This window comes from Xylocopa sonorina, chromosome 6 (genome assembly GCF_050948175.1).
Source record: "Xylocopa sonorina isolate GNS202 chromosome 6, iyXylSono1_principal, whole genome shotgun sequence".
In the NCBI taxonomy this organism is placed as follows: Eukaryota; Metazoa; Arthropoda; class Insecta; order Hymenoptera; family Apidae; genus Xylocopa; species Xylocopa sonorina.
In genome coordinates this window covers 10,518,457-10,531,369 of record NC_135198.1, presented here as the reverse complement: position 1 = coordinate 10,531,369, position 12,913 = coordinate 10,518,457, and the positions used below count along the sequence as shown (strand labels likewise).

The following is a 12,913-nucleotide window of genomic DNA, read 5'->3' as shown; positions in this document are numbered from 1 at the left end:
GCATAAAATTTCACCGACTATCAAATCGAATATCAAAAGGGTTTACTTTTAAAATGAGTCAACACAGTGTCGACGCCCGCCTGTAAATAGAATTCATTGACACTACGTTGACGTTTGCACTGAACGCGTTCATAGAACTATAGAAGCATTTGTAACGAACGAGTATATTGTATAGATTATGTTTGCTTAGATTCGTATAACTTATATTCGCCTCATTCGGCCATTAATTGCCTCGAATTCACGAGAAAGCCAAAACTTATAAAGACAATGAAAGGAAAATGAATACAATTGAAAATATTTAGTAGACAACATAAGAGAAGATTGTGATGTGCGCGCGATATCTGTTTCAACTGCCGGAGTTCGATTGTCGCTGTTGAATGCCCTATGTTCGATCTTGCTTACTTGTATTATGTTTATTTTCCTTTCCCTGTCGAATTGTTCGAGAGTCAATTCCTAGAATCGGTACGGTTATTTTGCTCGCGAAAATTGTCACGTGTACACTCGAGTCGATCAAATTCAATCTATCACTATCGTACAATTTGGCGCTTCAATTTTTTCTACACTAACACATAAATACGTGATTCGAATCTTGAATGAGAAATGGAGAGAGACATTCGAGTATTTCTCATCGAGCTAATTCTCATTAAAGTGCATGACGTGTCGCGCATTTATTCCTTGTAGAAGAAATTAAAGACGCGTTTCATACATCTGCAAATAAATTTGTTGTATAATAGTAAATATCCATTTAATTGTAATTATTTATACGATTCTTAATAAGTATGATACACAATTGTAGCTAACATACTTTTTCTGTGCTTTTTATACGCCACTTAAATTATAATATCAAATACAAATCTTAATTTTGACAATACATAGTTTACATATCTTTATGTCACTAATCACAAAATTGGTGTGTAAAAATTTTATTCAGTTTCGTGCCATGTTTTTCATTAATTGTTATCACTTGATAGTATACAATCATTAATTGTCAAGTATATTTGAATTACTTTAAACATTAAGCGATACATGTTTGTATGAAAACAAATAAGAAAAGATATTCTAGTCAAAAAGAATTTTTATAACAATTATTTCAACATTCATCTTTCACATGATTTGTATAAATAAGCCATTGATATTATTATTCGTTGAAAGTGTACATAAATATCGCTTTCCGAATGTCATAACATGAAATTCCATCTATTTTCACTTTCCATTAAATTTAATTTATCTTCATGTGTTACTTATTGTGACTGAACTTTGCTAACATATAATTTGCTCAATTTTTATACAATTGTAATAAAGTTTAAATGTTAAATGATAAAATACTCCATAGATTTCGTGATATAAAACAAATCGTACATCTCTACGCATTAATATGTATGTAAATAATAATGTCTATGTGTTATGACTTTTAATATTTGTATTCAAAATTTGATGACATATATTATAATTATCTAATAATATATTTTTAAGTTTCACTCATTTTTATGTAATAAAAGTGTATAATAAAATAATTGTTCATTTTCTAAACGAGTTTGTAAGAAAAACAATTCTCACTCCCAATTTGTTAACAAATTTTAATCAAATAAAACATTTATACTGAAAACAATATGATTTATCGCATTAATTACATTAATAATTAAAGATATAAATGTTTTTCACTGAGAACATCGTACGAACAACAAATGATGTTGAAAATTATTTTAACTATTGTACTGTATTATTGGAGTGGTTTTAAATTAAATTTCCCGCGTTTTTATGTATAATTTTCTCACAAAGTAAACAGGTATATATGTATATCAAACTCCATGACTGCATATCATGCATACGGATGGATGTAAAATTTCTATCCCAGTTTATTCTCGTTGATTGCGTCACATAATTAATTTAGTAATTATAATGTGCAAAGCTAATATGAAACATGAACTGGTGAGAGATTTTAATTAGTTCTTTAATTCTGTTAAGTACATGCAAATGATCAAATTTGATTTCTTGTTTATAGAAATATCCATATGATTTTTTTGAATACTTCTCGCGAGAAAAACGATATCATAATAATTATTGGTATTTTAAAGACTTTCATTTGTCGATAGATTTGTAAAACAAAATAATAATAAATGATATTGTAAAGAAGGCATAATGTTGCAAAGGTGTACAGAGATACATTAGATTCCTCTGAAATTTTAATATTATTACCTATCACATGCAGTAGCAATAAAAATTATAACAAAAGAGAAACAGTATGTTTAAAGAAGTCTTTACTTACTATTACTATCGAGAAGAACTTAAAATAAATTTGTTACGATTCCGTATTGAAAATTTCCTGGTATTTGAAATTGTGCCTTGCTAAAATTATAAATTCGTGGTGCATATGATATATAGAGTAGTATAGTATGCTATCATTACTCTCCTATATTATGAGTTTAGTGAGTTGTAGGAATGCAGCAAAATATGTCAAAACAAAAATAATTAAAATTTTTCTATGGACAACGCGTAATATATTTGGTGATCATCATTTCCAATACTAGAAAGAAAAAGCATACATAAGTGGGGACGAAAGGAGTTAGTCAGTAATTTGTGTATACTGTTTTCTGTACTTTGTAGCACATATAGTACATACATTCATGAAAAGTCCGTGAAGCTAGAAAAAAAACCTATAAAATCGAACAATATCCAAATGGAATGAACATACGTTTGTAAAGATTGATATTCGAAACATCGATGAATGTGCATTTCTTAAAATAACGAATATGTGTGAGATGTTAAGTAGGAAATTTTGTAGTTTCGCGATATATTTTGGACTGACATGCATAACAAAAATAACATGTAAAGGCAGTAATATTTTTCAACCGTTCCGTTAGCGATACATGTACAGTTTATATTGAGGAATTCCTTTCCACGTTGTTTAATTATCAGTTTCTCCTTTTAAGTAACCGTTTTGGATACCACTTTTCTCGAAAGTAACTCTAGCATGTCAACGGATTCACATTAAAATACAAGTATGCTGTAGAAATGAAAATTGTAACTTTCTAATCGAAATCGGTATCCAATTACCTTGAGTATATATTGTATGTATAAAGAAACCTTGAGGATGCCATGCAAGAGAATAAAATATGACAATTACTGTGAAGCTATTCTGCATTAAGTGGATTGAAAAATATGCAGTGCCAAATTGTTTCATGGGTGTGACATTTTTAAATTTTATGATTTATATACATCTTCCGCTATATGGCAAGTGCTGTCGCAAACTGTCCAAGACAAGTCAGTAAGCACAGCCCTTGTCTACAACTGGTAGTGAAATATACATTGATAATTAGGGGATGCCCAGCCTACATTCGCTCGTCGTACGACGAGCCCCACTAATGGATATGGGTACTGCCACCAGTTCTGTGACATCTGTTAATCCTAATAAAGTTGCTAATAATCAGAAAAAAGTTGATAAGTCTAATAAACTTACTGGAGTAAGATTACCTTTGCTACGCAAAGAAGCAAGCGTTGTAAATCTTTCTCTAACAGAGAGGACTGCGCTAGGTAAAGGAGTCGACGATCCTTTACTCAGACCTGAAAGTAGCGCAAGTCTAGAAGCTCGTGGGAATAGTTGGCTGAGTCTAGGCCCTGGAGTATTACGAAAATGTGAAACTGCTGTGGGTTTAAGTACTTCTGCTTTAGAAGGCAGACCTATAAACCGCAGCCGAGTGTGTTCTCGCTGCTCAAGTCTATTATCATTGGCGTCTAGTTCACGCTACAGTTTAGCTGCAGGCAATTTTGTTCCTGCGGGTTCTCAACAAGCACTTGGACATATACTTTGTAAATTATGTCTTGCTGATACTTCCCTTCCTAAAACATTTAAGATAGAAGGCTGTGGTTGTTCCTACTGTAAAGATGTATGTCCACATTTTTTTATGCATATTATCATATGTAAAGTATGTATACATACATATTTTGCATGTTTTAGTGTATGAAAGCATATGTTGAATTTGAAATTGAAGAGGGTGCATACGAAATCAGTTGCCCTGATGCACAATGCGAACATGGAGCAATACTTTCTATAAAGGAAATATCAAATCTCATTAGTCCTGAACTTATGGAGAAACATCATAAATTTCGATTAAATCGAGGTACGTTAAAGTTTATTTAGTGCACTGATCTGTGGTAATACTGTTTAATAATTTTTTTATGTAACGCACAGATGTGTCTATGGACAAAGCACGCGCCTGGTGTCCACGTGCAGGTTGTGAAACGATATGTTCTATAAATGCTACTGGATCGAACGGAACTCCTATTGGACCAGTCCATTGTCCTAATTGCTCAACAGACTTCTGTTCTATTTGTCGGGAATCTTGGCATAGTGGTCCTTGTTCGGATCTCTCATTAGGCATACCATTTGATGGTGATCATATCAAATGTTGTCCTATGTGTTCTGTACCTATTGAAAAGGATGAAGGATGTGCTCAAATGATGTGTAAAAGATGTAAACATGTTTTTTGTTGGTATTGCTTAACGTCTCTAGATGTAAGTATACGTATTTATGACGGATCATGTTAATATTTCTTAGTTAAACATTTTAAAACTATAATATGAATGCATTGAACAAAATATAGGATGATTTTTTGTTGCGACATTACGACAAAGGACCGTGTAAAAATAAATTGGGACACTCACGCGCATCAGTTATATGGCATAGAACGCAAGTTATTGGAATATTTGCTGGATTTGGATTACTTCTGCTCGTTGCATCCCCGTTACTTTTATTGGCTGCGCCATGTATCGTATGCTGTAAATGTCGTGTATGTGGGTCATCTAGGCTTGAACAAGAGGAGGGTGATACAGCAACATAAAAAAAACATACAAAGTTCTTCAATATTTCTGTAATTTCTTTTCCAGTATGATAAGCAAATTAGAGTTAAATTTGATTTGTGAACGTGATTGGCGATTTATATAGATATACATTGAATTTAAAGCATCATACAATGTATTGCGAAGAGTGATGTAAAGAATGTAACATCTATTTTATCAAACCATTTAACTTTGTAAATGAAAGAAGATTGAACATTCTATTTTGTTTTTGTTTTTCAATGATTTTTATTAATGTTACTTAGAGAGAATTAAAGACTTTGAAAATTCTCATTATTTTGACACATTATTTGCAAAATTTATAAGTTTAAAGAAAAGATATCCATACATTTGTACATATTTATGATATAACTGATTTTAAGTAAGAAATTTACATTCACTGACAGCTACTTAATATCTAACTGATGTCTAATAGTTATACTTTAGATTCTGAAAGATAGTAAAATATTTTTACTACTAGCAGATTATAATGATAATCCCATTTTAACATGTCTATTATACCAAATCATAAATACTCATGAACCTTATTTGCGACATTCCAGAAAATTATACTTGCATTAGATTAACTGCCATATCCAAAATTGTTTTAAGTTTTTTTTTGTAAACAGTGTACCAAATAATAGTTTATTTCATGATTCTATTACATGTACATGATTTGTTTCCTGCATATTTGTACGATAATTCTTAGCAATACTCAACATTCTTTCTATGTACTTGTTATGTGTTTTTGTTAATATTCGTACATGTAAATTTATAAGCAATGTATATCTATATTACTTTCTTTAATTCAGCAGTCTTGAATTTAACAAAACTAAGACATATTTCCATCAAAATATTATGAACTGTCAGTTGTATTGTGTAACTTTTTATTTTATCGATGCTTCTATATCTAGATTGCTGGATTAGTTGTATGTATATTACATGTACATTATTATCAATACATACCAATAATTAAGTTCTACCGTATTTGAAAAATTTCAATTTTAAAAAGCCTGTAAATTCCATTATTAAAATACATACTTAATATATTTATTACTAACAATATACCTATGAATACAGTTTTTTAATTTTGAAAGAACATTATTCTGTATATGTCCTAAGTAATTATTTTAATTGGTGATAGAGTGTAGACTAAAAGTAGCGAAAGTAGCATGTTGTATTGCATAAATAATAAAATTAGATAATTATGAAACATACGATAAGCTATTTATTAACTTGTGATAATAACTATATGTCATATCAGCTGGAATTTTCTTTTTTTATTTAAGGAAGAGGTTTATCTTGCGCTATTGGCATTGTAATGGAAAAATTCTTTTCCCGTTTCATACGTGTATACGGTAAACTTGCGCGCTCGTTAATGTCATCTAATCGCAATATGTGATTAGTCAATAACAATAAAATACTAAGTGAAAAAGAAACTACATCATATGTAACATATACAAGTTTCTAATATGTAGGGATATCTTTGCAATATATCTTGTATTATTGACTAGAGCTGTATATATAAACTGTATTTAATCATATATAACTGTATACGTTGTTGACTATAATAAACGATACACGTTAGTAACAGATGTGCGCGCGAACGTCTACACACGCATATATACAATGTATATGTACATATACCCCGACAATAATTTCCGTACAAATTAGAATCTCGGCAGATGTTTAACATATTGAATATTGACAGACATTTTGGTTGTTGTTAGCCAACAATTACAATTACTGAAATCCATATATATATATTTCTTTAAATCGTCATAAGGATGATATATAATATGATGATATACAATAGAGGTTTAAAAGCTTTTTTCCTATTAAAATTGCACAATATGTAGTATTTATTATTTGTAAATAATATGTAATATATATTTCAACAGCTTTATTGTAATTTATTTTATATTTCCCGCTTTAGAGGTAAGAGAGAGAAAGATGCTGTAAGAAAGAGTGAGATAGATGATACCGACCCCACTCTAGAACCCGTGGCGCCATCTCTGTAAAAAGTGCTCAAACTGTTCGCTCAGCGTTATCGACAGCGAAGTGAACTACTGAAGCACTAGCGCCATCTCTACGGAAAGTACTGAAACTAATTACCGACCTAGTTTCAGTGCCCTTCCAAGAGATGGCGCTAGTGCTTCAGTAGTTCACTTCGCTGTCGATAACGCTGAGCGAACAGTTTGAGCACTTTTTACAGAGATGGCGCCAGGGGTTCTGGAGTAGGGTCGGTATCATTCGTCTCACTCTTTTTATGTAGCATCTTTCTCTCTCTTACGTTACTTTACATCTCTTCTTCTCAGTGTTATTTTATAACAAGAATTTTGCTTTGGTCCAAGCTTATTACTAAGACTTATTCCTTGATTCCTTAGAAAAGATAAGCTGTATTTAAAATAACATATGCAAGAATCTTGGATATCGTTACAGGAAATTAAGAAATAAGAAGAGTTTTGACAGTGATGTCAATGTTTATTATATAATAACCCACTTATTACTTTTCAGTATAATATTTTTTGTAAGAAAACTTAAAACTTGATTGGGTTAAAATCGTTTGGAATGAAAACATTTGCATCAGTAAGATGTACTAAATCATGAATAGAATATTCAGCAACAGCAAAAATTTCCACTCGTACGAGTTTCATAGGGCTGTTTACTTTACAAATTCTATTACTATTTAATGCATCTTGTTCACTAATCTTTAACGGACCACAAATACTCTGTGGAGATGTTAAATTATTCTATGGATTACACGATGACAGTTCTGTAGTCCTACTAAAAAGCTGTGATAGATTTTAGGTTCATGTTTATACATGTGGCTAGTTAAAGAGAAGGAAATTACAATCAGTAATCTAAATCTGTATACTATAAACATATTATTAGTGGTATCGTAAAATACAGTTAGTGTAAAAAATATGATTAATAAATTTAATAAAAATGAATAAAAGTAATTGATTATAGACAAACGAATTATTTGATAAGACCCTTAGCTTTAAGTAAGTCTCTCATCAAACCTTTTAAATACCCAATTTCTCGTTGTAAATCTGTTACTTGATTTTTCAATTTTTCGTTATGATCTGTAAGTTCACGTTCTTCTCCTAATATCTCTTTTATTTCTTGCTTTTTCTTTTGCCTGTACCGTGTTGCCGCGTTTTTGTTTTGTTCCTTTTTCCGAACTTTTTTGTCCTCAATCGTTGGACGGGAGTATGGCTTTTGACGATTCCTGCTTGAAACATATGTAGATTGTTTTGTACTTTTTCTCCCGGATTCTAAAATCCAATCTGGATCGTCTACAGAATCTTCTGACGAAGTGTAACTACCACCAGAACTTGTGCATGGACTAGAGGGGGGAATATCTTCTGTGTATAGACGTACATATTCATCCACCACAGCTAAGTCGTGTGCAACATCTGTGTTCAATGGATCCAATGGAACATTTTTTGTATTCCACTGTACAGGTACTTCATTTACGTATGATTTCTCCTCTGGTATTACCATACCATATACAGATTGCTGATTGGAATATAGCGGTTGTACTGGTTGTAAGGTAACGAGTAATTGGGTATCCACATTTAATGCTTTATGTGGTGGAGGTGATTGAGGAGGTGTAAGAGTGGAAGTTGATGACGGGACTATTTGATGACAAGCTTCCACATCTCCTAAGACAGTTTCGAACTCTTGTAATAGAGTTTGTGTATCATCTTGTGGTGGAACTTTTGTAATTTCATTGTAGGCTGTTGATTTAATCTGTCCATTTTCAGAGACTGGCAGCTCTTCAAAAATAGGTAATTCTATCTTTTCCTCTAACCAATCCGAAAAAGGCTCTGTAAAAAGTGAATAAAAATATCATTATTTTGTTTTACTATCAATTTAAACTGTAATTTTTCTTATTTCATTTAGTGATCTGAAGCAGAAATTTTCTATCACACAAAGTATTAGATAATTTTTACATATGAATTCATAAATAAAATATTTAAAAATATGTTAAAGAATTATTGCATTTTTGTTTTAAATGAAAAGCAGATGTTATTTTCAAATGAATTTGTAATGTAATGTGATTGGAAATAAAACTTTAAAAAATAACAGTTTGCACAAGTATGATTTGTTAACATAGAAGTTAACGGTACTTTTACTTGCGTCTTGCATGAAGAATAAGTAGGAGTGGTACATTGATGTATATATAATTTCATGGACGTTACTAGTTTAACTAGAAAAACAAGTTCTTGATTTGCAATTTCTTTGGCTCTAATACTGCAACCAATACAGATGTATTGTATATAGGCTGTTATTTAGGGCACAATTTGATATCAAAGGCATAAGCTATTTTGAAATAATAGTGTCCTGGATGTTTTATTTTAATATCATTGTTCCAAATTTTTAGCAAAATAAAATTTTATTGCTAACAACAATTTAAAAAAATATGTCTGTAAGGAAACCTTAGATTTAACAAGGCAATCTTAACCTATTTATTGCTGAAACTTTGATCAGAGTCTAATTATAAGTTGGAATGTGTAAGTTATCTTCGTTTAAATGTAGGGGACATGGGGTTAGATAAGAATATTTTTTCAATTATAAAGTGCTCTTATATACGGCATTATGTGATTATGCTACCAAAAAGTAAAAAAAAAGATCAAACAAAAATCTACAAGCAACCTCTGGATGATTTAATTAAAAGAACAATTTTTATTATTAATATTATAATTTATAACTGACTTTTACTTAGTCATAGTGAAATGTCACAATTAAAAAGTTATTCAACATATTTTTTGCATACTTATCGTTGGAAAAGATTTGTTTCAATGTTAAATTTACAAAAGTTTTAAAATTTTCTACACAATATCGAAAATGTCGATATGCTAACTCGAAAAAAGAACAGTAGACGAATAAGAACAATAACTTTGTTTTTATAGACAATTCGATCTAATTCTGTTGTTCGATAATACGAACAATGTGGCAACAGTGCTCTGATATGCGTAATAAAGATATTTTTCCGTCGAAACGAACACTAGAAAGAGAGAGACAAAGTGAGCGAAAGGAAACGTACCGCTGTAACATATAGTAGCCATTATCCACGTGCGTCTGTTTTCTGTGTGTATGCTTATTTAAAAAAAAAAAAAAAAACAAATAGTAGAGAAGGGATTATACATACATATGTATAATATATGTTATAATTAAATCAAATAAAAGAATGGCTTTAATATGTGGTACGATTTTGTTTTTGTGAACGTAAAGCGGCCAAGTCCACGGGGATGAGAATCAGTTTGATTCAACGTCTTTTTACAAGTTTCTGGGAATTGACAATGATTTCTCGGTTCCACGTGTAAAGATATGCGAACTGCATGCTATCATACAACATTAGCACACTCCAGCATCGAGTCGCGGTGCCTTTTACTTGGTTCACTTTTAATGATGCCAGTATTGTTAAAGTATTTGATTTAGACACAAATTTCTTTCCAACATCCGTATCCTTGTTATGTGTACACTAGCCGTACTTCCCGCGATCACGAATTATACGATCGTGGATATTACGCACTTCACCAATCACTTGTCATCGATTGTTGATCATCACGATCAATTAAAGATTACCGTTTATGATCTTTATTTCTCATAAATATAGCTTCAAATTTTATCTTCGGAAGCTAATCCAAACCCTTTTGGTTCCACAGCGATCGGAGCAAGAGTCGAAAACACGTGCAACAGGCTAACGTATGTTACGAAAAAATCGCGTTGCGATTGGTATTGTTCGGCTCTTTAAAAGTAAACAATGTCCACGAAACGTTCAAAGTGCATATACAGTGCAATGTATGGTTCACATTAAAGATTCAAACATTTAATTTCCTTCGTTGTTAGGATCACTGACACTGTAATCAACACACGCGCAGGTTTCGACGAAGGTGACAGATTTTACCGGTCCCAGAGTAAAAACTTGTCTACTTGTGTAGAAAGAATACGTTCGACTGAAGAGCTTGTTAATTTGACAGAATAACAGAAGAATATCAAACGGTTCACTGTACGATTAAGTACGGACAGAAAGACTTGTAACGAAGACTAATCGGTAGAATCGTACGATCGGTTTGCAATACTTCGAGAGACCACTCCTGCTTATCTTTGGACTTTCCCCTCTAACGCCCCTACTCCGACGCGGTTAAACACACACGTCATTCCCCTATCGGCCTTCAACCAAAGCCGTTTGTATAGAGGTTAACCAGTTTGTCCCACTCTCCTTTTCAGAAAAAAAAAAGGAAAGAAAAATAAGATATACAGTAGAGGAAGCGAGAAGAATGAAAGCGATAGGAATACCGAGAATGCAGTTGAACAAAATACGCTGCCAACGTTAGTCCCTATCCATTTAATACGGACTGCTTTGAAAACTAGAGAACGTTAGTTTAATAGATGCATGCACGTAAATTGAATGCGTTGCGAATGTTCGCCCACTCTTACGAGCTGTTTGATACTTAAACGGATATTACGGTTTGGACGTCGCGTGTCGCGATAACTTTAAACATGTACCAATTCCACTTGTCCTTAGTGTAATTCAATCGTAACAATAATCTAGAATACAAGCGAATATGCAATTGATCTTTAAATTTATACATAAATCTGTATAGGGTTTTAGACTTGCGAGATGCATGCATCCTATGTACATAATTTAACATGTTCTCGTACAAAATAATCTGGATTATATTTGAAATGAAAATTGCAGTAATTCAATTCATACTGTAATAATATCAAACTTGCAATATTGCTTATATTACAATCAAGATTCAACGTAGCAGCAGACTATGAACGTTACAGATGCAAAAGTAATTGATGTAAAATTGAATTCTTAATATTTTTACTTAATCTGTTTGTAAGTATTTGTGCATACACAGGCTGCTTTCAGAAAATGTTATTATTTTTTTAAGAACTTTATATGGATACCGACCTTCTTTAATCCATTCGTCCAATTTTTCCAAAAGTTTTGTAGCCACTTGCGCACGGGTAGGATGATCCTCGTACGTAGCAGGTTCGGCAACTTTTTTAATAGGATCTACAGATTTATCATCAAATAAGAACCAATCATCTTCAAATTCATTCGACAGTGCCCCACTAGGGGACACTGGCTCGAACTTCCATAGCCACATCTCCTGGTCCTGATCGGATGTCATTGTTGATGCGATCCCAATCAAGATGTATTAAAAAATGATGAAAAGAAATTTTTGTCGTCTGTGCGACGTAGCTCAAAACGAGCGCCATGTTGGCTCTAGAAATGTAAAATATACATGTTAGACGAATCGTGAACAAATGTGCATAATGAGTTAAACGATATACACTTACAATCTGTTTGAAACAGAGATATTTTACTTGATACTAAACTTTATTAAGAATAATATAAAGAAATAAAACTGTTGTACTCGAAACTTCAACTGTAAATTCCAAATGAGAAACGTATGGACAAAATAAATAATTATATTAGTAAGATTATGAATTTCTGATTGTTGATCACAAATAGTATTCAAAACAACTACGAACAAATTAAGAATGTGCAACTATATTATTTATCGATGTTGTTTACCTCAAAAATAGTTGAATGATAAAATATAACCATGAAACGTAATAAATATGATGAACTAAATCTTTATGACGTAACATTGTATCACGTCATCTGGACAACAGTTTTGATCGTTTCTGGTCACTTATGCATATCAAAAGTAGAGTTCTAAAGTTAATATGTAATTAGAACATCGTCGTACTGAATAAAACGAGGCATTATTCGGTTAAAGTCACGTTTAGGCGGTACGATTTGGTTAAAGTAGCATGACACACAAAATGGCAGACATAGCGTGCACAACATGACCTGAATGTCGCGCGAACCAACTAAAAGTTAACTTCTAAGAGGTAATTAATATTTTACTTACTCCATGATTAGTTAGTTGTACTGGCACACTTGCGTGTGCAAGCTGCTTCGTGAACTACTGACTCATCTTGCCCGTAATGCGAAATGTATGAAAAATTTGAACGTCTTTCCTACACGAGGCATGGATGGAGAATGAGCGTCTCCTTCGGAGAATTTGACCACTGAGGTCAC

The 12,913-nt window shown here is 32.1% G+C and overlaps 2 protein-coding genes across 3 annotated transcripts; one reads left to right on the top strand and one right to left on the bottom strand.

Annotated features, from left to right (window-relative positions):
- Positions 1 to 1,799: 1,799 nt before the first annotated feature.
- LOC143424307 (putative E3 ubiquitin-protein ligase RNF144A) lies at positions 1,800 to 5,057 on the top strand. Its single transcript, XM_076896296.1, has 6 exons — positions 1,800 to 1,929; positions 2,931 to 3,183; positions 3,318 to 3,884; positions 3,956 to 4,118; positions 4,190 to 4,512; positions 4,602 to 5,057. Exons 2-6 carry the CDS (start codon positions 3,160 to 3,162, stop codon positions 4,836 to 4,838), a joined length of 1,314 nt encoding a protein of 437 aa, XP_076752411.1. The 5' UTR covers positions 1,800 to 1,929; positions 2,931 to 3,159; the 3' UTR covers positions 4,839 to 5,057.
- A 2,259-nt stretch (positions 5,058 to 7,316) lies between these two features.
- Crc (bZIP transcription factor crc) lies at positions 7,317 to 12,901 on the bottom strand. Of its 2 annotated transcripts, XM_076897336.1 has the most exons (3): positions 12,744 to 12,901; positions 11,771 to 12,088; positions 7,317 to 8,669 (listed from the first exon to the last, which is right to left on the bottom strand). In XM_076897336.1, the coding sequence occupies exons 2-3, from the start codon at positions 11,991 to 11,993 to the stop codon at positions 7,816 to 7,818; spliced, it is 1,077 nt and encodes a 358-aa protein (XP_076753451.1). In that variant the 5' UTR covers positions 11,994 to 12,088; positions 12,744 to 12,901; the 3' UTR covers positions 7,317 to 7,815. The 2 variants fall into 2 exon arrangements, with proteins under 2 accessions (XP_076753451.1, XP_076753452.1); XM_076897337.1 differs by lacking the exons at positions 11,771 to 12,088; positions 12,744 to 12,901 and adding an exon at positions 9,890 to 10,905.
- Positions 12,902 to 12,913: the final 12 nt, after the last annotated feature.

Bases quoted from the DNA above. Each gene is read 5' to 3' on its own strand.
- LOC143424307 (XM_076896296.1), top strand. From the start codon at position 3,160: ATGCAGTGCCAAATTGTTTCATGG. The intron at 3,184-3,317 runs GTGTGACATTTT...ATTGATAATTAG, and splicing joins AGTGCCAAATTGTTTCATGG to GGGATGCCCAGCCTACATTC. The intron at 3,885-3,955 runs GTATGTCCACAT...TGCATGTTTTAG, and splicing joins GTTGTTCCTACTGTAAAGAT to TGTATGAAAGCATATGTTGA.
- Crc (XM_076897336.1), bottom strand. From the start codon at position 11,993: ATGACATCCGATCAGGACCAGGAGATGTGGCTATGGAAGTTCGAGCCA. The intron at 8,670-11,770 runs GTCGGTATCCAT...CACTTTTTACAG, and splicing joins GGACGAATGGATTAAAGAAG to AGCCTTTTTCGGATTGGTTA.